The sequence below is a fragment of the Cyrtonyx montezumae genome, unplaced genomic scaffold (assembly GCF_038088225.1).
Source record: "Cyrtonyx montezumae isolate F1298 unplaced genomic scaffold, pur_monq_1.0 scaffold_23, whole genome shotgun sequence".
In the NCBI taxonomy this organism is placed as follows: Eukaryota; Metazoa; Chordata; class Aves; order Galliformes; family Odontophoridae; genus Cyrtonyx; species Cyrtonyx montezumae.
This window is the reverse complement of record NW_027071970.1, coordinates 8,273,605-8,299,050: the sequence shown is the minus strand read 5'-3', so window position 1 is coordinate 8,299,050 and position 25,446 is coordinate 8,273,605. Positions and strand designations below refer to the sequence as shown.

General features: G+C 36.3%; 1 protein-coding gene across 3 annotated transcripts in view; it reads left to right on the top strand.

The window, feature by feature from the left end:
* ADGRD1 (adhesion G protein-coupled receptor D1) overlaps positions 1–25,446 on the top strand; it is a 124,626-nt gene that overhangs the window by 999 nt on the left and 98,181 nt on the right. The window contains exons 1-13 of one of the 3 annotated variants that reach the window (XM_065739128.1): positions 1,195–1,278; positions 1,374–1,410; positions 4,448–4,531; positions 7,810–7,905; positions 10,311–10,433; positions 11,740–11,919; positions 13,088–13,342; positions 16,244–16,308; positions 17,177–17,332; positions 19,392–19,451; positions 20,614–20,731; positions 21,598–21,708; positions 23,161–23,236. In XM_065739128.1, the coding sequence (XP_065595200.1) occupies positions 1,210–1,278; positions 1,374–1,410; positions 4,448–4,531; positions 7,810–7,905; positions 10,311–10,433; positions 11,740–11,919; positions 13,088–13,342; positions 16,244–16,308; positions 17,177–17,332; positions 19,392–19,451; positions 20,614–20,731; positions 21,598–21,708; positions 23,161–23,236 (1,430 nt within the window). In that variant the 5' untranslated portion in view covers positions 1,195–1,209. Of the gene's footprint in view, positions 1–1,194; positions 1,279–1,373; positions 1,411–4,447; positions 4,532–7,809; positions 7,906–10,310; positions 10,434–11,739; positions 11,920–13,087; positions 13,343–16,243; positions 16,309–17,176; positions 17,333–19,391; positions 19,452–20,613; positions 20,732–21,597; positions 21,709–23,160; positions 23,237–25,446 lie in introns of those variants that run through there. The other 2 variants (XM_065739130.1, XM_065739129.1) reach the window with 2 other exon arrangements.

Here is a 25,446-nt window from a genome sequence, read left to right as displayed (position 1 = left end):
GTGTGCTCACTTTCCCACAGATCTGCAGCTTGCATGTCTATTGACTTCAGTCTGCACAGTGCTTTGCTGGTTAAGTGTCAGAGGCTAAAAGTAAGTTCGAATTTGGGATATGTATAATTAGGAAAAAAAAAAAGATTTTTTTTTTAATAAAAATAAGAACAATGACATTACAGTGGCTCTTGTAGAAGCTCTTTGCTAGTTATTTTACTAGCTCTGCTGTGCATCTCTGAGGAAATCAGTGAAATGGAGAGTACCACAGTTTCCCCTCCTTGACAGATACAGAGTAAAATTAATCCCTCAGTGCAATGTGATTTACACCAGTATTTTCTATAAAGGTCATGTTCCTTTAAACAAATGCAGCCTGCTGTTTTGATGAATAGCTCTTAGCTTCCCTTCAAAGACTTTTGTCCAAAATCTGTTACACTGTTCTTAAACATTTGAATTAGAAACTATTGTTCTGGCTTTGATTCTTCTTTGAATGTGCAGATTGCTACGAACTAGAATCTCTTTAATCTGTTTGCTGAGGCACATGAACTTGTTTCCACTTGTTCCTAGCTGGCTGGTGTTAGGACCCAGAAAAGACAGCAGCACCGTGATATAAATAGAGTACCAGAATGGGACAAAGTTTGAGAAGAAAGCATGACATCACTCAGACTTGCTCTCCACCCAAAAAGATCTGGGATGGAGGTGCAAACGTGAGCTGGACAAGGGAGGAGTTAGCAAATCTTTTCAGTTCATTTCCCAGGGAGAGAGTGAGAGTTATATGCTTCATGCGCTACAAGGAAGTATATTTTCTTGCTAGCAAAACCAAAACTGGCTTCGGATCTCTGACAACGTGAAAGTAATTGAAAGGAAAAGACAACCATAGGAAGAAAGTTGAAAACAAGATCTTTTCTTTTTGGCACAGAATCTAACAGAAATATTTGACTTCTTTCCACGGAACGGCACAACATTCGGATCTGATGCACATTGCTTTTAATTTTTCCGCAATTACAGTAATTTATTTACGGTTAAATGAAGAGATCAAAGTGTGAAGTGAGGAAATACTACTTAAAGGGTTGGAAGGATATTTTACCATCACTGAAGGAAAAGACCTTTTGAACCTACATGGAAAATGTCCCTTTTAATACAAAAAGTAGCTAAGGAAAACTTATGATTGAAAACTTACAGGAATTTGATCTTGGTTGTACTTCTAACCTTAAGTAGACGATGAAGAATTTATTATCTCTGCTTTGCTGTCTTTATTCTTTGCTGATTTTATTTCCGTTCAAATATCAGGTAATGTTCTGAATACAGTCAGCACTGACATATATTTGGATTCCTCTTAGCAAGATTTGCCTCACGTGTCTTATTATAAAATGTTTTATGTACAGGTGTATGGAAACTATTCCCAGCTACTTGAACACCCAGGTAAGGAGTGTTTTATTTATATTTTATGACACCATACTTTTATGTATGTATGCAAACATATTTATTTTTTCTTGCTTTGTATTTTTCACTGGTTTAATAGCTCCCAGAATCGGTGATCCCACATTTGAATATCAGTTCTTTAATAAAGATAGACTAAATTATCAAACTATCAGACTGTCCTAGGCGGTATAGATTCAGTAGCCTACCTACTAAATATCTGCACTGAAGTATGTTTGAAGAAAAGCAGCTTGTATTTGACAGAGAATGCCCTATGCAGTGCTTATTATTATCTTTTTGAGCATAGTTTCTGAACTAGGTTTCTACACCCACTATTTTCTTTCTCTCTCCGTCTTTCTCTCCTGGTGTTCAGTGCTTTTAATTCTTCGATTTACAGGTAGATGTGCTGGTTTGTGTACTTTGCCATAGCATCAAGTGATCTTCCTCCTCCTAGCCATCACGCTTAAGTTAAAATTCAGTTATAGAGTGTTTTAAGGATCTCTCATCTGTTTTCAATGCAGAAAATCTCACTCAAAGCTTATTTGGGGTCTGTGTGTAACTGCTGAATTCTTCTGTTTATATAAATAGTTTAACCTCAAGCCTCATGGTGGTGTACAAGTACAATTTTACTGCTTTACAATTCATGCGTTGCTTTGTGCTGTTAAGTTCCCACAATATATAATTATGCTCAAAATACAATAAAACACAGTGTGATCTGGAGAGTTGTGTTGTTTGCTATTGCAGTAACTTCAGACCAATTCCTCGTTCTACCTCCATTCAAACTAAGAAATACCATCTCTTTTCCTATAGATAAGGATGACAGGCTTCTAGCCAGTAGAACCAGGAAAGCAGAAAGAGGCCTCCCTCAGTGAGGGGGGTGAGTTATATGACATTTGTTTGTAGCACAATATGTGAGGGGAAGTGTAACAGGGAGTGATGCTTTCTGAATTTGTACAAGGCTGTAAATGCAGAATCACTTTTGTCCTAAACACAGAGTAGTTATCTACTGAAAAAACTTTACAACTATAAGCTGAATTCAAAGCAATAGGTATTTGTTTCGAGAAGTTTTCATGGGGCGTATTGGCTGTGAGTGGGACAGCAGCATGGCTTTATATAGTTCAGAACTTGCAGCTAGGAAAGCCACCGACGTGCCGCATGGCTTGAGGCAATTCATTTCTCTGCTGCACCTCTGGTTGCTTTCCTATTTTCTTTGCCCATTTTTCCCAGCTTTAAAATTTAAGGCCCTTAGAAACTTCTCCTTAGGAATTTGTTTGATACCAACTGCGTTACTGCCATTAGTAAAACAGTCATGCCATAGCATGATGGAGTTTCTGGCATTAATTCATTCTCTTCCCGGAGATTCCTCTTGCTTGCCTATTTTAATCTGTTTTGCTATGTTTTTCTAACACTTCAGTTAACTTTGCTCTTTTTTTCCCCTGATATAAAGAGTAAATGTTAGTGGAAGTGTGTTATTTGCAGATAAGCACACTGAAAAACACGTTCAGATAGTTTGACAGTGGTATGGAGGTCCTTTAGCACAGGTTACCCATGTGGATGCTCTTTATATCACAGAAATTCATCACTTTTTTTTTTTTTTTTACAGCAGCTAGAATGTACTCTTTGAAGATAGAACTGAACACATACCCAGATTTAGCTTATGTAAATGAAAGCTTGTTCCTACATTCCCGTCCCTCAGGATGCCTTTTCACACACAGCTTAGTTGAGTTTGTGTTGCCTGGAATTCTCAGAGTTGGCTTTGTGCATTCTTATTCTGTATCATTATTCTTCCATCTTGCCAGTAGCTTTCTCCTTTTGCTAGTAAATATGCTTTTCTTTGTATTTTTCAAGTATGCAAAGGAAATGTGACCACAGAACCTCATCCATTTCTCTAAATACATCCCCATCTCATCTGTTCACACTCGTGTTCCTGCCCTGTGCGAAAAGCTCTGTGTCAACAGCAAACACTCCTAGTTAGGTAGGCCAATTGTAGTTCCTGGTCGATTAGGAAGTTTGTTAGATATCTCTGATACTATTCCAATTAGAAAGGAATCAGAGTAGTTCATTCTCATGAAATGAAAAGCTTCATACAGTTTTGTGCTTTCAGATCTAGGACTGTTTATTGTGACATTTAAGAATTTTGTCAGTTTTGTACTCCTATTCAGTCTTAGGTTCCTCTCCGCAATGCAGCTCTAAAACTACACTGTGAGGATGACAGACATACAAGATTTCATAGTTCCATGGTTTGGACTAGAAAGCTTAAGGTTACATAAAATTGTTGCCCCTGCAGTTCTATTATAATGAAACCTAATTTGTATCCAGAATAATAAGGTGATAGAATAATTGCCAAATGGGCAAGCTATTTAAAACTCTCTTGATAGTAACTATAAGTGGCAAAGGATGCTATTTGTGATTCGCTTTAATTTGCACACCATATTTGCACAAGGTTCTGGGAGCTTTTGTATGGTGCCCAATGGTTGAATTGCTATTTAGGAAATTTTCTTTTTTGTTTCTCAGGCTCCTGAAAAGAGTGCTTGGGAATAAAAGAAATGGTTGTAGGGCAATGAACTACACATAAGATATAATGTTATAAGTAAGCTTGTTTCAATTCACTTGGAGATTCCAGAAGGGTTAGAAGTTGTTTTACTCCTCCTCCTGAAGATGCACTTGTTCTTTATTTTTCTTGAGCAATATTACTCTATGGTGTTTGTGGGGGAAGGTTAAAATCATGCTTTGTTACGTCAATTCAAACTTGATATTAAATATCCATTAGAAGAACAAAGATGTGAAAGGCAGAGAGATTTTCTTGAAACTAGCTGGTCATCTTTTCTTCTACTTCACACTATGTATGGGGCTGCATCTCAACAGTTTAAAAATATTTAAGTATTTTAAAAGTATTTAAAGTATTAAAAATTAGATTTACATATTACAGCTTGTTTTAATTGACCTATTGACCTCCTTTATTGCTGTTCTTTGTGGAAGTCTGTTAAAGTAAGGTTCGACAAGAGGGATAACAACTTCTTCATCTGTGTTTCTTTGAAAGGATTCAAAGTTTTTTCATCAGCTTCGCATTACTGGCCGCTGGAAGACGTGGATGGAATTCATGAGTTTCGGGATACGAATGGAGGTAGACAAAGGATTCATTGACAGTGGCAATAACATAAGTATTTGTGCAGTCTGTAAGTAGCCAGGAAGCAGGAGAAATGAGAGCAGTTAGCTTTTCTACAGCAACAGCTGAGATTTTAAGTTAATGCTTTTGCAATGCTTCCACATCCAAGTGATATTATATTTCAGAACTGATTTTTGTAGAGTATTCTCAGACATTTTATGGGCTATGCATGCATTGTTAAGGTTATAAAGAGAAATTATTAATAATCCAGAGAGTCATTGAAATAACATTGTTATTAGTTGACTTTGTACATGCATAACACACTCTAAATAAGGTCAGTGAGTGAGATCTTTGGCTAAGCCAGCAGTGAAAATGCCTGCTTCTTTTTAACTTTGTAGAAGTAGTTTAATGCCTAAACCCCACAGGCATTCTTGAAAAATCACATTTAGCATCCATAGAAAGAGGAGAGCAAGGCTCTTATAAAAATGATTAAGAGTCATTCAGATATTTTTTATAATTCTTTAAAAGCCCTGTTATAGCAAGAGGGCAAAACCCTCACTGATTTCAAGAAGTCAGTTGTCAGGACTGCAAGAACTCAGAGGGAATGATATTGGGGTGGTTGATTTCAGCAGTTTTCTGCTTCTGATGTTTCAAAGAGGAGATGGTTTCCCAGGGATGTGAAGTGATGTAACTGATGGAGTTTTGGCAGAGCCACAATATGCTACTGCTGTGTTATGAACCTGTAGGGTCATACCTTCCAGGAGAAATTCTCAGCTATACTCTATTTCCTTCTGAGGCTCAAAGGTCCATTAGTAGTTTTCACATGAGACCCGTTTTCCCTTGTGACTTCTTAGCCAATTGCACTTTGGGCTGATAAACATTTTCCCCAGTACTTATTGCACTGCTGCTGACCACCTTGGCCATTGAGCTAAACTCTTCTGTACTACTGAAGAGAAGCTGCAGTACTATTACTGGTGACCATGGTATTCTTACCCAGAGAGATGATGAAGAGATTAAAACAAGAGTTGGAGACCTTTACAGCCTTATTTGAAAAATGTTACTTAAGTGCAAAACTAGTGCTATTTCTTGTACATAAATGGGAATGTAAATCTCTAAGTAGGGAAAAAAAAATCTATAAATATCTGAAACCTTTTATTCCATTGTTGGACTGTTTGACCCATCCTTCCAGGAATTATTTCAAGGAATGAAGCTGACTGACCAGAGACAAAACTGGGCAATATTCTGTTCTCATTAGAGGTTGATGGCATCATTCCCACTTGTTTCAAAAGGAACATAATTTGACCTACAAAAAGTTAACATATGAGTTCTTTAACTCATTGCATTGATACAAGTTTCTAGCCCTGGACTTTGTGTAGCTTCAAGGAGAGTAAAGCACTCCTTATCCAACATTGTTTTGATATTTTTATGACAAATGTTTTTAAAATAATTAAAAGGAATATGAAATCTAGCATGAATTACAGCTGTTGGACATATTATAATTGCACAGCGTTGGAAAGATTATTTTTTGAAACTTGATAAATCACATTATTTCAGCAAAATTCAGAACTCTTTTCAGTGGCAGCATGACTGAGTGACTTTAGAATATATAAAGTTCCTGATCCCACAAACAAGAATAAGGCTGGCTTACATGAGTAACTGTCTTTGAGTCCTGTTACATGTTAAATAACATGGTAAGTGAGCCAGCTGCATGATCCTGTTGGGGGAAGGGAAACAAGAGGTTGGAGGACTTTGTCTCACTACATGGGGGCCAAAAACCTTTCCCTCTGCAGCACAATTCTTTTTTTCAGCTGCCTACAGGAGAAGTATTATGTACCTCTCTGATGCTTGACTTTGATATACAGGAGAAATTTAATTGTTGTAATCTAATGCAGGTAACAATTTGCCAGATTTTGATACCATTCTGATTACACAACTCTTCTATTTATGCTAGTCTTGTTTTTTTCCACTCATCATAATTTCATGCGATTATATTCATTCCATGTTTCTTCTCTTAAATACTTGAAGCATCACAGTCTGTCCGTCATGTTAATCCATTTTATTTGTTGAAGTCATTGTGTGTGAAGCCAGATTTATATCTCTCAATGTATTTGTGTTGTGAGAGGCAGTGTCAGTAAATTATTATTTCAGTAATCTCAGCAATAAAAGCTGTAAAAGCAATTGAAGGAAAACATCTAACTTGAAAAATATCAAATTAAAAAAAAACAAGTGGCCATATTTAGGTTTTCTTCTCATCCCTCATTTTCTCAAGGGATTTTTTTTTCTTTTGAGTGTTTTCCTTTTTCCTTCCTGTGAGCCCAGATGGTCTAAATCCCAAATCAGTACATCTATTTACTTACACAGGCTTTCCATTGAGCTCTGTTTACCCACCCAGGGTAAATAATTAGTGCGAAAGATACTCTTGAATAATTGAAATGGGGAGGGGAAAAGAATTGTTAGACACCTAAATTAACTTCAGAGCTCCCAAAACTACAGCACATGTAATGGCTCTAGGTAGAAACACAGATGTTGTCACTGTCCTTTCAGACCTGTTGATAGCATGTCTGTCAATAGCTGTCCTGCATCCCTTCAGGGTTTGAATATCTCCAAGATATTCAAGGGACAACAATTCCTCTGGGCAAGCCAATCAAGCACCTGACCCTCATAATTTTTCATTAAATTTATTTAAAGACAAAATATCTTCATCTGCTCACTAGATACCACTGAGGAGGTTCTGGCATTACTCCTCCATGGGGGCTTATATGCTTTGATAGGATACCTGAGCCTTCCCCTCTGCAGGTTGAGCAACCCCACTCCCTCAGTCTCTCTTGGTGTGTCAGATGCTCCAACCCCTTCATCATCTTTCTGTCCCTTCACGGGACTCCCTCCAATATGTTCATGTATCTCTTGCATTAGGGAATCCAGAAAAGACATGTGACTTGAATTACCATAATGTTTTCACCACATAATGATTTTTGAAATAACTCAAGAGCTTATTACTGACCTGGCTGAGTTCAGAGCCCCTCTTCCAAGTGTAGTTGCATTGTTGTATCTTTCCTCTTGTATTCCTGTCAGGAAGAAAAAATGGTCAGTGACTATATTTATTTGAACTGTGTAGTAAAAGGACACAGTGCTCCTGTACATGCAGATTCTTGGCAAGACATGGTGATATGACAATTTTAAAGGCCACCGCCCAACATTTATGATCTAAATTGAGAGATATGAACTGGTCAAATCATTACTGATTGTGTTTATTCATTGTTTTTCTTATTTGCTTATTTTTTTGTTGTTTCACCCAGCTCTAAGAATCCACAACTTCACTGTGCTTCCTTCCCATAACTCTACCTTTGTATATACCAATGACTCTGCCTACTCTAACTTCTCTGCAACTGTAGGTGAGGATTTACATTTTTTTTGTTGTGCATTTGTCCAGCTTGGATGGTTCTTGAAACACTGTGTCCAAAGTTGAGTTTTGGTTCAATTGGTCAGGTGGTAAAGATCTATGTTTAGACTGACAAAATATTGAAAATATTGTTGAAGTGTTATCAGAATTACTCTGAATTACTGTAAGTGGCATCCCATTGCTAAACAGTCCATGGAAAGATGGATACCAGTAGCTCTCAAAAGGCTAAAGTATTTTTTGCTATGTGTAGGATAAACAGAGATGACATTTCAACTGATCATGTAAGAACAAGTTGCTTTTTTCTTCTTTTAATCTTCACAAAAAAAAACCAAAACACCACTATTTATCATCCCTTCATACTCATTTTTAATGGACAAGTTAAGCAAGGCAAATGCAAGTGAAATTGCAAATCCTGGAATTAATCTTGTCAATTATTACATCGCTGATTAACATATTTAAAATGATAATTAAAAAAGCTAGAACAAATCTTAGATTTATGATCAATTTTCTCCCCCACCACTGTGGTAGCATATTAAAGGAAGAGTAGAAAATGACAACACTGTGCAGAAACTAGACGGATTAGAAACTAAGTAAATGTAACCAAAGTCACTTAACTGAAGTCACTGGGGTTTATCCTTGTACAATTGACATATGACCTGCTGTCCACTAAAAGATTAAGTACCAGCTCACATCTAGTCATTGGAAAATCTAATCTAAGGAGAAGGATGAAAATGGTAGAGCAGTCATTTGAATACTAAAGTCTATATTAGAATGGTAAACCCACTATTTTTCTGCTCTCTAAAAGTATGCGGGCAAATGTGAACTCTGTAATGAATGTCAAATGACCCTAATTTCTTCCAGTCCTCATTTATCTGCTTTATAGAACTTCTGCATGGTTCCCATGTAGTAAGATGCATTCAGTACAAGCATTAAAGTAGCAAAGGAAATGCAGTGGAAATGAGAACACTCTACAGTTTTCATTCTGGCTAAATATTAAACTGACTAAAAAGAACTCAGGAATACTTTCTACCCTTCACAGTAATCAGTCTACTTTTTAAAAAGAAACTGAACTTTCTTCTGTTTTGATGACTTCTTGCTCAAAAGCAGGAAAACATACCTGAGAATTTTAGTATTTGCACAGAGATTTGCAATGAACTAAGAAAATATTTGGGAGCAGTCACTGAGGACTATTACATGCTGCATCTGCTGCCTTTCTGAGTGGTGTTGGCCTTCAGATGGACCAGTGTTATGACTGCCTGCATTCCCACAGTTGCCTACACTTTGAAGATGACATTCCCTTCCACACAGGACCCGCTGCGTGAAGGGATGCACCACCCTGAAGCAGTGACAATGGTTTTTCTGATTATCACTCCAGATACAGTCTGACTCCAGCACTGCCTGTGCATCTGTGGTTCAATTTTCACTGTGCTATGCAGAAGGCTTAAGTCAGGCAGATGTACATATATAAACACAGAGGAAAGTCCTTAATGTTGCACCCTTTGGTGTCTTAGACCATTTTTGTGTGCTTCTAATTTCCATTATAATCTCATTCAGCTTTGAAATATCAATCAGCACCTAGAGAACAGTTCCTGCACTTCAGAGAAGACACTGTCCTCATCACTGATGTTTCCCTTGCAGCAGCTCTTCCCCTAGGACAGCTTTTTTTTGTCAGAAGCAGTTACAAATAAGGCCCCTAAAACCAAGATATCAAATCTTCATAATCATCACAGAACTCTTATCACAAGCAATAACACTAAAATCATGTACTGATTTAGACAATTATGTAGTTTGCTTAGAAAGAAATCATGCAATATTATCTATTCTGAGAAACACAAACTAGTTAAATAACTGAATTATTTTTTTTAAATCATGATTTCCAATTGCCTTCATTGTTAACACAGTCTCCTTCTTATGTTGGGACAAATGAAGTGAAATTCCTACTGTCATTTATCAGCTGGATTCCCAGATATCAGTGAGATTTCCTATGATAAACGCGTGTCAAGTTATTTTTTAAATATTGGGATGCTTTGTGTGCTTTAATTTGAAGGAATTTAACAGCAAGACAGAAATACTACAGCGCATCCAGTACTCAGAAATTCAGACTACTTTGAAATAATAACTTTTGGATTCTGTTATTACATTTTTGTTAAGCAAGAATTGATGTGAAGAGCATAAGTACAATTATTACAAACTTGAAACCATTAGCTGTATGTTTCTGCAAAAACAACCAACCAAAAAAGAACAACAGTAACAACACAGAAACAAACAGCTACAAAAACAATAAAGAAAACCTGCAGGAGGGAAAAGATAAAGGAAGTATACAAACCCACTAAGAACAATGTTTCCAGCAATTTCTAACTTACATAAACATTAAACTATATTTTGTTTTTTCTTTAGACATTGTAGAAGGAATGGTGAACAAAGGAATTTATGTTACTGAAAAGAAAGGAGTCACCTTTCTCTTCTTTGGAAGGTATCAAAATTCTTGCATTAGTAACCCAGAAGTTTGTGGACCCGAAGGTTAGTAAAGTAATTAATTAATATTTGATTTTGCTTCCATTTATGTAATTCATTAATAAAGTAATGAACCCATGAATGAAATGTAATCAATCCTCTACAATTCTGGCTTGACACTTTCCTTCATTAGCTCATAAAATAATTGAATGCTGATTGCTGAAGATGTGTGTAATACAATGGAAAGTGCAGCAATGACAGCAGAGCAGCAAGGTCCTGGGCTGGACAAGTGAGGGTTTGCTCAGACACAACAGCCATGGGCATAGAAATAAATGAAAGTCACTGCTTACATTCAGAAGGCCTCAGGCACACAGAGATCTCCAGAGAGATTCCCTTACCTCCACTGCCAGCCCTTAAATGAGGGATGGGAAGGGGTGGATCCCTGCTCCAGCCCTTACAATCACTGGGGTACATTGCATGCAGCTGAGCTCCTGGGCTCAGCCTCCCCACCAGGTGCTCCAGCACTGCTTCAGGCTGGGACTCTGTTTCTGCTAGAATGTAGTTTTTTTCTAACTGTGTTTTCAATTACAAGTAATCAGTAACTACTCAGTGATCTGCTGTACAATTAGTTCAAACAAAAAACAAGCTCAAGATTAATGGTGCTACAAAACTGTGACAAATATGTCACCCTACAGGTTTGAAATTTAGGAGACTATGTTTTAGAGTGTGGTATCATAGCAGGAATGGTTTTTTCAAGCTTATTTTTGGAGACAGTGATTTACAATTTCTGATGTCTTGGAATCCATTTGCCCTTATCTGTAGACACTTAAATCTGTTCTCTCTGTCCTCATCCCTTTCTTCTTCTTGGATAAAGAACACAAAATTACAGGTGTTAAAAGGGTGCACAGATTTGACATGTTGATTACAGAAGAACATTAGAACTGTATGTAACTGTCAAAATAAGTATACCACCAGTCACTATCAACATCATCAGAGAGACTTAAGATTTAGTAAAAAGCCACAATTTTCTACTGATCCTTCTATGGAAGATCCTAAGCTTAAGCACTATGGGTAACATCGAATTTTCCTGCTTTTATTGATTTAAGCTATTCTTCAAACTTGAAACAGGATAGTTTTTTTAGCTAAGCATTAACTTTCTAAGAAACATTTATAGTTGGAAATAATATTCAGAATAATCTACTTTCATATCACCAGTGCATTACAAGAACATTCTTTCCTGAGTCTTTCAGTATAACGAGAAGTTTCTTTAGCATTCATTTTGTCAGCATCCCTTGAAGTTACTCAAGCACCACAAACCACAGTGAAGATGGAAGGTTTCCATTAAAAATCCACTCTTGCTTCCTTCCATCAGGAGTAACGTTTTCCTTTTTCTGGAAGACTCAAGACCAGCAGACCAAGTTCCCCCCCGCCTCTGGTGGGCAAGTGATTTCCAGTGGTTTCAAAATCTGTTCAAATGAAGGTGAAGGTTCAGTAGAATTTTACACCCGTGGGAATGCAATGATGAAGTGGAAAGCAAGTTTTAGTCCACCAGGTAGGTTCACCTTTTTCTTTTCATCATTCATTTCTTTATGTTTTATATTCTTCTTGTAGAGAGATGCAATGGAATGAGCACATCTTCAGGAAAATGTAGACATATAAAATAGCTACAGAGCTCTGTACTTGAGTTCTCTTGGTGGGGGTAAGGTGAGAGAAAGGGTGAACTTATAACTCAGTGATAGTGTACTATACTACATTTACTGTTAAGCAACAGTACTCAGAGCTGACTTCCAGTTTTCTGAACTGGAACTCTTACTGACGTAAGTAGATTAATGGCTACTTAGATGGAAACATCTAGGTGAGGAATGCAGGTTAATCTCTAATGGCTCTCAATATATTCTAAAATGTATGTGTATAGGACTCTACTATTTCCTAAATAAAGACTTTATTCGGTAACTATTCAACTGAGTGTTTGATGTTTCAGTCATTTTGTCATCTGTTAAGTATCAAGTTCGATATGTCATGATGTGCTATTAAGAAACATTTTGGTATATCACATATCTTACTACTTCCATCTAAACTTTGTGTCATTGGGAAACTTACGTAGTGACTGAGACAAATTCTGGACTTATAGTAACACCAGTGACAGTCACTAAATCTTCCTCTTGCTATCATCTAACTATCTGCAAACTGGGAATTGAGGACTCTCACCTCAAAGTTTTATTGTCAGTTTAGAAATCTTAAGAGAAATGCTGTTAAAAGGTAAGAATAATTTGCACATTTGTAGATTACTGAATCCAAGTAAAAACAAGCAGTATATTTTCAGTCTTCGAACTCTAACACAGAAACTGTGGCAGCTTTTAATTAGTATATTTGCCTGCTCTCCAGTTCTTGCAGTCTTTAAGAAGTTCTTGCAGAATTGAATTTTGAGACAGTATTGAAGAGACTTCAAGTCTTGGCCAATAGTACTTAGCAAGTGTAATTTATGGAACTGCAGAGAGCCCCAGTAAGAGTTCAGAAAAAAGCTAACAGGCATTCTGCCAAGGTATGGGCTTCCCCATGTGTATAAAGATTAATATACATGACATCAGCATTGCATAATTCACTTTTAGCACTTCCTATATAGCTCTATTGCATTGCACAAGTCAGCAAAAACTTACTGAATAGGAGAGGCTCTAAATGGAAATGATTCATAGATTTTGCTGTGACTTACTGTTTTGTAGGTCCTTATTGGACTCATATTCTCTTCACTTGGAAATCACGAGAAGGACTGAAGGTCTATGTCAATGGGACTCTAAACACAACTGATCCAGATGGGAAAGTTTTCTATGATTATGGAGACCCCAGTGCAAATCTGTTGACTGGAACAGAAGGGGATCAAACAAAGCGCTATGTGAACGGAGCATTTGATGAATTCATTATATGGGAAAGAGCACTCACCCCCAATGAAATTGAGCAGTACTTTACAGCTGCTATTGGTGAGTAGGTGCACTCCTATTGTCCTAAGTCATGTTCTGTAAAGATGCTGTCTTTAACATGGTTAGTGTGTAGAATTTGTGTTCTTGGAGCTATTTAATGTAGTTTTTCAGAGGCAGAAAAAAGCAGTTATGAAAGGCACTGAAACATTCAGCTGTCTTTGGATATGCAATGTTTTAATCTGGGCTTCTAGTTCCTTAAAAATGTCAAAAAAGTTTACCAAGATCAGAAGTCTACTGCCATTTTTATATCCCCAGGGATCGAGAGAAGAAGAGCAATAATTAGACTTGAGGCAGAATGCTATGAAGAAATATTGACTCCAGATTTCTAACGCTCTTGTGTAATCTTAGAGGCAACTCACTTAGTGTATTCCAACAGATGTGGATAATAATACTTATCTCTCCATCTCCTGGAACAACAAAGATTTAATAACTCTTGTAGGCTTGTGAACTGAAAAGAAAGATATTAGCTGAAACTTAATATAAATAAAAAAAAGAATCAGGATTTGAACAAAAATGTAGAAGTGGCCAGAAGTATGTCAGCCACACTACAGATATTTATAAGAAATTTTTCAGTACAAGAAAGGCTGTTGTTATAAAGTGTTTGTGTGTGAGTAGCAATCAGAAAATGTCCCTCTCAGGAATAAAGCCATGGGGCATCTGGAACATTTGGCTTTGCTGGTGGTTTCTCTGTTTTCATTAATTCTTATTAGGTTACTGAGAGCTAGCACAGTTACACTCAATTACTCATGTGCTTTTAAACCCATGGGAACAATTTTCACAATGGGCACTCTTTGAATAACACAGCACATGTGCAAACCTGTAAATGAGGATGCATGCATTTGTGACATTCAGATTTGGCTAACAACTTACATATATGTTAGAAAAAATATAGAATAAATAATGTAGAATTGAAACAACTGAAAAGAAAACCCTACATCTAGTATATAATGAAACAGACCATTTGCTTTGCAACACAAATGATAGAAATCATGCTCAAGTTTTATGTTTTATGAAGTTATTCTTATGGATGTATTCAAACGTTCTCAGATAATTAATTTAATATAGGAAATGGTATACATTTTTCATTCCATATTAGAAAATCTAAATAAATAATTTGAAATGTTTTATTAATTTTATAGTGTTCTGGTCGTGGTGGAAGCATTGTAGTATCTGTCTGTTTTATATTTCACAGCAACCTAGGGTTACGACAACAGTATCCAACTCAAAGATACCATAAAACCTGCTCCTTGAATGGTGGAATGTTATGCTGCTAAATTCAAATACAACAGACACTTTCAATTTGACCTACTTGTCTATATGTTTATAGAGAAGTATGATTTCTATAAAGACTAAATTTTTGAAGAGCTATACAGAATTTTGCCTATACCTTCCCACACCATTCCTGTTGGGTTTGGGAAAGTTGTATAGCGAACTCCTCGACTTACACATTGAGACCTTCCTGCTATGCTATCAGCTTTACTGAAAATTTCATTATACCAAGTTTTTCTGGTTTTAATTTTCCTAAAGCCTCAGTTCAGAGGACTTCAGGATCATCAGGACTTTTGTTTTCAGTGAAAAGTCTAAAATAAATTTCTAACATTTAAACTGAAAGTAGAAGTTGGTGTGCATTCTTTTTCTAGAGGCTTGGGAATTAAAATTCAAAGGAGCACCAGGTGTTGTTATTATTAATATTGGCTTTGTACTTATAAATAATAATATTTTAAAGTGTTAAAGAGAATTGGAGAACTGTGGAATATTGAGTTTTTGATTTTTTTTTTCTCACAGCCACGGACTGATTAGATTTTATTTTATTATTTATTTTAATTTCCAGTTTGAATTAAGAATGAAGCTGGGACATTCTCAGCAGATAGATGTTGCAAGACCAATCAGCACTGTAAATCAGAGTTATTCTTGGTATCTGTTTATTGAGCTTGGAGATCTTAAAACAGTGATGAAACTGGTCTAATGTGTTCTGACATAAGAAATTTAATAGGACAGCCTGTACCTTAACAGAATGAATAATCATGTTACATTTGGAGCTATGATAAAAATGTGTCCAATATATTCCACCACTCTTTGATTATGCTGAAATACCATACTCCTGGGCAAACATAAATTTTTGGGAAGATGCAGTTTAGAAGAAAATTTTATTTCTCTATCACAAATGACCTATAAATTCACTTGCATGGAAAGGAATCAATATTTTTAAAATGGAGCAGCTGGAAACCATCCCAAATTGAGTTTATTCATTCTGTCTTGGCAAATCACTTATGGCATGCTTATATGGTAATTTTCGATCGGTATAGTGCTAGGGGGTGATATTTATTACTAAAGCCCATCTGATTAACAGCAACCTTACTGTTGCTTCAAATCAACTTAAAAACACCAAATAGAGACATTATCTGCAATGTTCTCCAACTATTGAAAGTTGCTTTCACTCCTTAACTCCTGTTAATTGCTTTATGCAGAACTATAATGTCACATTAGATTTAATATGCCATCATTTCTACCCATGTTGTTTTATTTGAGTGATGCCTCACTTTTGACAAAAGCAATGGAAATATTTCATTGATTTTGAGTTTTTATTACAGTCTTTCTGAATGTGCGCTATATTATTTGCCACTCAAGTAATTTAGACTCAAGACAGAAGTATTTATTTAGACAACATTAGCAAGTGGAAACCATAGTTGACAGTATTCTGATTTTATTCAATATCTGTGTCTTCTTAGTCCCTATACTGAAGAATATATCATTCTGAAGAATCATATATACAGAAATACAGGCCACATATGAACTTGCCAGAAGTGCCCATATTGTTAGTTGTCCTTGATATGATATGGAGATTTTTAAAATTATAATTCCTAAATAAATTGAACTCATTTGTGTATGTATTTTCCCTAGGTGTGCAATTTTTGCTCTCTTCAACTCTTTCGTGGTCTACAATTACAACTACTACAGAACCTGTGGTAAGACAATCCTCACAACTCTTTTCTAAAACATCAGAATTTGTTACAAATACAGAATTACATATCTTCATTTTACAGTTTTCATTACTGCCACTTATTTTGATACTTTGGTATTTTTACAAATGTTTTCAGGTTCACATAGGGAGTGTTTTTAGCCAGCATTGAAAAACAGGAGAACTACACAACTCTTGGACAGATAACAGGAATTCACAGTCAATACAAATAATTTCTCTCTATAAAAAAGCAGAAGTTTGTCCTGAAGTATTTCAGTGAATTTTGTAGATGGAGGACATTCAAAAATGTTCTGATAATTTTTCTTATTTTTCATGTGCAATCTATGTTCAATTAGCTGTAGGCAGCCAACATACACAGTTGTTCCTGAGTATTTTAACTTTCTTGTTATCTGGAGTGTCGAAGTTTTACTAGTTCTTGTTCACAGAGACTTTCAGGAAACCATGTCAGACAGGACCTGAATTGCCAATGAACAAATGAATCTGTACATGTAAATTATGACTATTTTTTCTAATTGTTCACATGCTTTCCTTTTTCCCTTGGTCTATGTAAACACAGCAGTCTGCTGTGCCTCAAAATACAGGAAAAAAACACCAACACAGAAACAATAAATAAATAAAAAACAACCCTCCACACCCAGTGGTATCAGCTTCTGTCATGTGCTGGGAAGTGAACAGGTCTACCCAGACATTACGGCCCAGCAAATGCTTAAGAGTAGTCCTGAGGTTGCACTGCTTAGAAATGCTACAGTGATTCCTGCAGAATTGAATACTGTCCCTTAGCTCCTTTTTGGGCTACATCACAAGTGGCATCTGCTGTTTGGAATGAGCTGGTGAGTTGTATCTCTCTCCTTCAGCTGTCTACAAATGCCTATCATCCCATCATAACTAATTTGACCGAAGAGAGAGGCAACTTTCGCTCCTCTGACATCTTGCTGGACTACCTGGAGAATGTGTCATTCAGCTTGCCCAACAAATCCTTGTCAGAAAACACTGCTCTAAGCCTGACAGAGGTAAACTTTTAAAATCAGTGTGTGGATTTAGAAAACGCTCAAATTTCCCCAGCAGGTGGACTGTGAAATGCAACTTTGAAAGCTTTTGCTGATTGCAGAATATACATACAAAGTAAGCTGTAGCTATTTTAGAGAATAGCAGTGAGCTTCAACCAGAGAAAATAGTTCCTAAGTCTCACTAGTTCTAGGGGATGTTATTTAATCCATAAGTTTTATAGATATTTTTAACCACGACTACACATTAAAGATTTAGTTAAAAAGAAAATAGAAAAGGAGAAAATAATTCCTAATTCATTATGTCAGCTGAGTGTTCAATATATGTCGTACATAGTATAGGGCATTTTCTGTGGTCTGAACTGATGACAAGGGGCCCTTTTTGCTAACATAAAGTTAGCCTTCTGTACAATGATGGGCAGCTAATTCCCTGATTTCAGCAGGCTAAAAAACTATTATTTCAACCATCAGCTCTGGCATCACCAGAGATTGTTTCTTTAAGCCTGTGGGTAATACCAGGGTGACAAGAATTATTTATTTGGACCAACAGTGTAAATAAATGCTTCTAAAAACACACAGGCAGCATTTGACAGTTTCTGTTAAAGGTTTAACATTTGCAAAATGTAAAGCTTGGCCTTTGTGAATCACAACTTAATACAGAGAAAAATCATTCTAAAAATCTCTAATTCATTGTTTCCTTTGTTTTGCTGAAAATTTTGTGTGGGCTATAAGTTGAAAATGAAACACCATCTTGTCAGATGTCATACCTGTTGCCCACATCATTTCAGTTGTGATCTCGTTGCTCATTCTCACTATCTGTTGCTTCGTGTGCTCTGAAAGTAATATGCAGACAGAGAAGTGGGACATGATTATCCTTAGCAAAGCTGTTCTGGGAAATAAACACCAGAGTTCTGTTCATACATGCAGTCTGTGTCACTTGTCTGATTGATAGTTAGGCTTTGCATTGTCTGAAGTTAATTCCCTGAAAGACGAGCACTGAGCATGCATTGCTATTTTCTGTGAAGTTATCTTTCTGCTGGTTGTCATATGCCTCACAGCACAAGAAAATCTGATATAAGTGATATGCACTAAGCTGTCTGATTATTGACATCCTTATAATGTATTGCTTCTGACAAACCTTACTCATGTTTTCTGTTACAATTCTATCCTACCCAGCAGCTCCAGTCCTCCTGCTTTCCCTCCTTTTCTAGTAGTCTATTGCATCCTCTTTGTGTTAATTCTCAAATGATGCTGAGTCTTGGGAAGAGATGCTTCCTGACAGCTCTCAGCAGTTTGGGCTGGGTCTTGGCTTTAAGGTAAGTTCTGTGCATGCCACACTCAGTGTTTCAGAGGGGCAGCACAGAACTTGTAGTGGCTAGAGGTAAAAGGTTATGGAAAAGCTCTGGTACTGCCCTATGTTTCACTGCTTATGAAAATATGCTCATAAAACACTCGCTGCTTTCTTACATGTTTCTTGATGAGTCTTTTATATTTAGTTGATGCTTTCAAGGTATTTGAAAGAGAGGAATGTGATTTTTCTTTTGATTTTTTTGTCATTTTCTGTGTTTCCCCCTCCCCACTCTTTGTGTTTATCTCTGTTGGCAAGACTCCTTAGGACGGAGTCTGTATCATGAACAGTGCTCATCATGATGAATCTTGACCTCAAAACATTTAAGTTCAAAAGTTAAGCAGAAAATAATCAAACTTAACAGCTGATGCCACCCAAATCTACATGCCGTGCTGACAAAATATATAATCTTAGATGAAGAGATATTTTAACATCATATAGTTTAGATAAACTAGGAAAACAAATTCTTTCTCCTAAGACCCAGTGTTGTCACATCATATGTAATTATTGTATATTGGGAGTTACTTTCAATAAATGAGCTTTTAATCTGAAATACTACATGAAACATGATGAGAATGCTTGCAGTAGGGATGAACCTGACAAGAGTGAAAAAAAAAATTGTAATCTTGAAATAAACCTAAGAAAATCCAAGAAATGTGCCTTGTGTGCCTACCAGGAGATGTAACAGAACAAAATTATATTATTTCATTCTTTTAGGCATTTTTAAAAGTTATTGAAGACTTTCTGCTATTACCCAACTGGCTTGAAATGCCTCAGGTAAGACAAATGAGCTTTGATTTCTTGCTTAATTCAGATGCATAATTTAGCGTAGACAGTAATGGAATTGGTTGCCTCTGTCATTCTTCCTGCTATGACTAGCAGTATGACTTATTTGCTCACATGCCATTTGCATATTTGAAATAAAGACCTGCGTACAAAACAATTAAAAATAACCACGATTTTCCAATGTAAAGGAAATGTTATCTCTTTGTTTCCATATATTTCAGGATGAAAGAAACAGCCTAAGATAGAATTTATAAAATAGCAAATATTGTCAGTGAAGTCAGTATTAATCTCTCTTACCCCAAAGTTAGTTTTTTTAGCGTTAAACTTTCTTAATTGTGTATTATTTTTGTAGTCTGACTTCTTTCAAAACACATGAGATATGTAGCACTGCTTACCTAATTTAATGGAGTAAAACTCTGACAGAGGTTTCATCTGACAAAGGAAAGGCAATCTGTAGCAGTGATCTTTCTCTTTTAGTCACCTGTCCAGATTTGAATGCAGAAAAATACTTTCCCAGGAATTTCCTGAGATATTTTATTTGAATCTTAAGGGAACATCAATTTCATAACAGAATGTTTTTTAAACGGGTGAGGAGGACAAGCTACTAGTGTACATTAGAGTCTTATGAATCCTAAAACACTTTTAGAAAGACAGATTGATGTCTAATGGATTTAAGATATTAGCTTAAAATCCTAGATTGCCTCTTGTGTAAGTAAATATCGGATCAAGTAGATTTTTTCTGCATTAAAACATGTGTTCACTCTGAGGACTGTTTTCCAGGAGACATATAAACACTTCCCATGTAGCTTTGTACTGGGGAAGCGTTTGATCCAAGTCCTTAAATACTGACAAAGTAATCTGTTCAGTTCTTGATGTCATTTTTCTGAATTCTGAATATAAATGAAAAATGCTGATGGGAGCAAAGAGTCCTTTAGAGATACTGTGTAATACACAATATTTTATAAGATCAGGCTCTCCGTGACATCTGTTTAAGCAACATTTTATCCACTATATGTGGAAAATGTTAGGGATAAAATCATGTTACTTTGGACAGACAGTGACACACAGAGGAATTTAGCATGGCACCATGGCATTTTGTGCTGTGAACTGCAATTTCTTTTGTTGTAGAGCCTTATCTTTCTTCTTCTCCCAGACTGCTCACATATTTGGAAGCTTAATTCAAACTATTGACAGTGTGATGGTGCACATGACACGCAATCTGGAAGAAAACTCATTGCCTCTTACTGTTGAGGGTACATCATCCATAGCAGGTAGGATTTAACAGAGCTGCTCTCTCTGTTTGGCCTGCCAGGGTGTTCTGAATGCTTCTGTGCATGCAGCCCCTCTATTTTGCTAACACTTAAAAGGAAATCAGATCAGATTACTCTCTCTTTTGAATGCCATTTCAGCTGCAGAAAGTCCAGAGGTAATCATCTCTGACTGCACTTGAGGTTCTTGAGGTTATCTGGGGAATGATTTCACACATGAACCCAATAAAAATATATGAAAGACATAGCACAGCACAGATTACACTAGTAGGCAAATAAAGTACTGCCCAGAACTCTTATTCAATGCTTTGAAGTTGCAAATGTATGGATACTACAAAACTCTAATCTGGGGAGAGAAGTCTAGTTTAAAACTTTTAGGAGATTTTTTTCTTTTACCACTGTTTTGCATCCTACAACCTAATTTAATCAGCTACAAGTAGCAAAGGTAATTGATCTGTTCTGGCATTCTATTCTGCTTCATTGAGACCTTCTTGAGCAGTCACTAGTACCATTAATCACTGCACATACGCTCCCTAAGCTGTCTTGGACACTGGCATTCTCAGTGAAAGTGTTTTGAAATTACACTTTCAAATGTCAGTGGAGAGAGAAGAGAATGTTATCAATCTGTTGTTCGAACATGGGTGAAGTGATGCACCATATACTAGCTCCCTGTGTACTGCCTTTCTTCTCATTAAAAAATTTGGGTGTAAAAGACAGTTTTGAATGCAGTTAATTTATTCTATTTTCTGCAAACATACGGAGTTTTAGAGTTAAGATTTGCAATAGCTGTTAGGAAAGCAAAGCTACATACTCATTAAGGTTGTAAAGGCTATTGATTTTATTATATTTTTGTCTGGGTTATCACACAGATTACACTTTGGCCAAAATGCATTCTAAGACTCTGAATTTGTCCCATTATCGCTTTCCATCTCGAGGACAGAGTTATATTTCCATTCCCAGTGAAGCTTTTCAAGAAAGAGGTAAGGAAAAACTAAAGGGAGAGCAGAAACATGTAAACAGTGCATTCAAGAATAATTTTGCTTGAAAACAATTGTTTGTTTGCCTTACTTTCACAAATAACCAATTTAATTGCCACTGATCATACTGGTTCTAAACCAACAGCATTTCTTCTGTCATATTAACAAATGATGAATGCAGTGGAATTTTTCATCTTACTTGAAAAACACTTCCTATTACTCAAACTTAACGTGAATAATCCAGCTAGACTGAAGAGAAGTCAGACATTTAATGCTAATGTCTTTTTATGTGAGGAAAGCCTTCATTTCTTAAATATTTTTTATTCATCCAAACTGCTTATTTCCAAGAAATTTCAGGTTACCAGATCAGTCATTACTTGTATTTCCATGCAAAATTTGTTTAAACATTTTTTATGAAATTTATCTATAAAATGACAGATCTAAGCAACAGCATATCCAGAAACAGAACAAAGATTCAAATTACAGTCAAGGCAAAAAGGCAGAACTGAGAAGTCATACCAATGCTAAAATTTGAGCTCATCTCAAAAAGTGAGAAGATGGCAAAAGTCTGAAGTTTCAGTCAAAATTTAACAAATAACAATGTTTTAAAATAGTTCTGTGTTGTAACCAAGGACTGAAGAAAGTTGTTTACGAAAGCATCTACCTGGATCCTTAAGTCATTGAAAATCCAGCCTATGTGCCCTAAACCACAATCCACAGAATTTGCACACCCAGAGTCCTTCCCTCAGTCATTTCTGTTGAAAAAAGCTTGGTTCCTTATTCACACAGTGCAAAGTCAGCTGCAGATACTCTGCAGGGGTGTTTTCCAGCCAAAACTCACTTCTGAACAAGTTCAGCCTTCTGGTGAACTACACTGTCCAAAGCATTAACCTAAACACATATTATTCGACCTTAAACAGTTCATATTATAAATACTTGGGATACAGCAAAAGGGATAATAAAGGACACTCATGAAATACACATCTCTCTTCTCTTAGATACTGAAAAACCCATAAATACTTGGAATGCAGACTCTAAACAGGCAATCAAAGCAGGAACCAGTTGCCTGTGCGTGTGCTAGCGAACAGCTAGTTAATATACATAGCAGTTAAGTAGCTTTGCATTTACTGCAGCTACCATTGAGATGTTGAGCTACATATGCAATCCAGCCATTCTAGTGACATGTAGGTGCTTTATAACGATGAATGATTAATTTAACCACTTACTCGTTTTGGTAATACAGTTGCACAGGGCAATCATCCTATTTTGATATCTATCTCCTGCACTGTACTGCAAGTTGTTCATACTTTTTCACTTAAAAAAAAAAAAAAAGATGAGAATTCTACAATGAGAATTCTACAAGCCACAGATCTTAACACATTTTTAATTCTAGGAGAGAAATGTATCTTCTTATATCTGCTGCTCCGAGAAATAATGCCTCTTTCCTTTTCACAGATTGGATTACCATTGTCGGCATGTTTTACCATAACATGCACTACTTCTTTCATAGTATCAACCCTATGGATACCAAGTAAGTATCTAAGACCTCTCATGCTGTAGCTTGTTCATTACCTTTACAGCAGCCGTGTCATTATCAACTGTAAATAAATTATGAGCCGTGATCCTGATTCTGCAGTATTGACAACATGTAGTCATTAACTAGAGTCAGATTAAATCTTAAGTTAGATGGTTTATTTTATGCCATAGTAAAATCGATTCCCATGGCAACACGTTTGTCTTTCCTCATCTCCTCTTTCTGTTCATCAGATTTGCTATTAGAATTTCATAACTTCAATTTGTCTTACAAAAGGCAAATCACATCTTTTCTCCTGACATATACAAAGTTCTCACCTAAATGAAAAGAGTAAGAAAACAACATCCCTCCATAGATAAAATCTGAATCCTGGAAACCTGTAAGATAATTTTACAACAGGAGACCAGGCAATGCTTAAAAGACCTTCTGTTTCATCTGCTGCACCAATGAAATCGTTAGCAGATAAGATAACGTAAATGGAGACCTATACACTTCTCAGCCTGAGAGTTCCCCAGACAATTTTGCAAGGCTGTTCATGTAAGTCATTACACTTTTTTTTTTTTTTAAGATAGTATGACTGTATGTTCTCATTTGATCTACACTAACATATGTAGATTAGGTCACACTTTCTGTCTTTCCCACGCTGTGGCTTTCATCATATTATGTATGACAACAGAAGGGAGGAAGAAGCATCTCAGCTGTCATTTATTTTAGGGATTACTTTCCTTTCTTTACATACAGTTACATGGAAGGTCATGATCGCAGGAAATCACTTGTGATATCCTGGGTAAAGGTTCCTGGTTTATGACCAGATTGATCATACTGAGATAATGACATGACTACTACTAAATAGCATTTTCAAATCAAGTAGTAAATTGCATTGTTGCTTTCCCCACTCTCTTAAAAAAAGGGCACTTAGTAGGTGGCTGTAAAGGATCTGTGTCGTTAATGTGTAATATTTCTTACTGACATGAAGAAATAGAGGCTGCTCATTCTAGTTACTGGGATAAGAATTAATGTCCTATACCGATTTTTCTTCCATATCACAACTAAGGATTGATGCTTGGGGTTGTGCTAAATGTGATTTGTTTTATTTGATCTTGCCGAAGAACTGAATGAAGTTACTTTAATATCTGACATTTTTCTTCTTTCCACAAAGAAAAACAAGAAAACATTGCATCCAGGTGGCAGATACAAGATGGCTTTTAACGAGTTTTGTAAATATGGCTTTTTCCAGGAGTATGCCTTGTTTGGATACCCATGCTGATGGTTAATTTGCCATGGCTCTAATTTCACATAGTAAATAATGTTCACTCATATGCTGAAAAGTTGAATGACAGAAAGTGTTTTACACCTGCGATGTCTTTTTTTACTGATAGTGTTAAAAATGTTACTCTGCGGGTGAATAGATTTTAGTTACTCCTAAGTGCACAGAAATGTGAAAGTCATAAGTTTTAGCTGAAGGCCTTAAAGCAGTAATTAATGTTCTTTCTTTGTGCTGCAAAACTACTAAAGCTTTAGTAGTTTCCTTTTAGGAAAAGTAAAAGTCACTTGGGCTAACCAGATGTTTAGTCGGGCCTTCCTCTGTTGTACTGTGTCCCAAGTTAGTCTCTAACAAATGTTACTGGAAATAATCATTGTTTTCAAGGTAGAACTATAAACTGTTTCTAAATATATGCATAATGTGTATATGTATTCATTGCATACAGCACCAGCGTATGCTTCATACTAGAATGTCTGTTTAATTTGGCAATGATTCTCTTTACACGAGCATTTCTTTTCTTACTTTGCTTTTACACTCCTTACTTCATTGGAGTCTCTCTAACGATCTAAGAAACTTTGCAGCAAGATTTGCAAACCTTCACAAGAGAGGTGCAGGATGAAGGGATTCTTATGATATCAAGTCTCCTAATAGCTGAAGCCATTCCCTGTAATTTGTAGCTGTTTCTTCTGGTGTTGTAATAAAATCTTTTGGGACCAGATCTTGCTCCCCTACAGGAATTCACTGATTTGGATGGAAAAAAAGATGTGCTGTGTTCCCGTTTGTATATATGGGAGTGTGTTCTTGGAGATAGCTTTGAGAGTAAACTGTATCTTCCACTGCTCACAATACCCCTTTGGTTGAGACACTTTGTTAGGAAACAGTGCTCTGATTATTCACAACTGTGACATTATTCCAACAGGTGCATCAGGCAGGAGCAACGTTT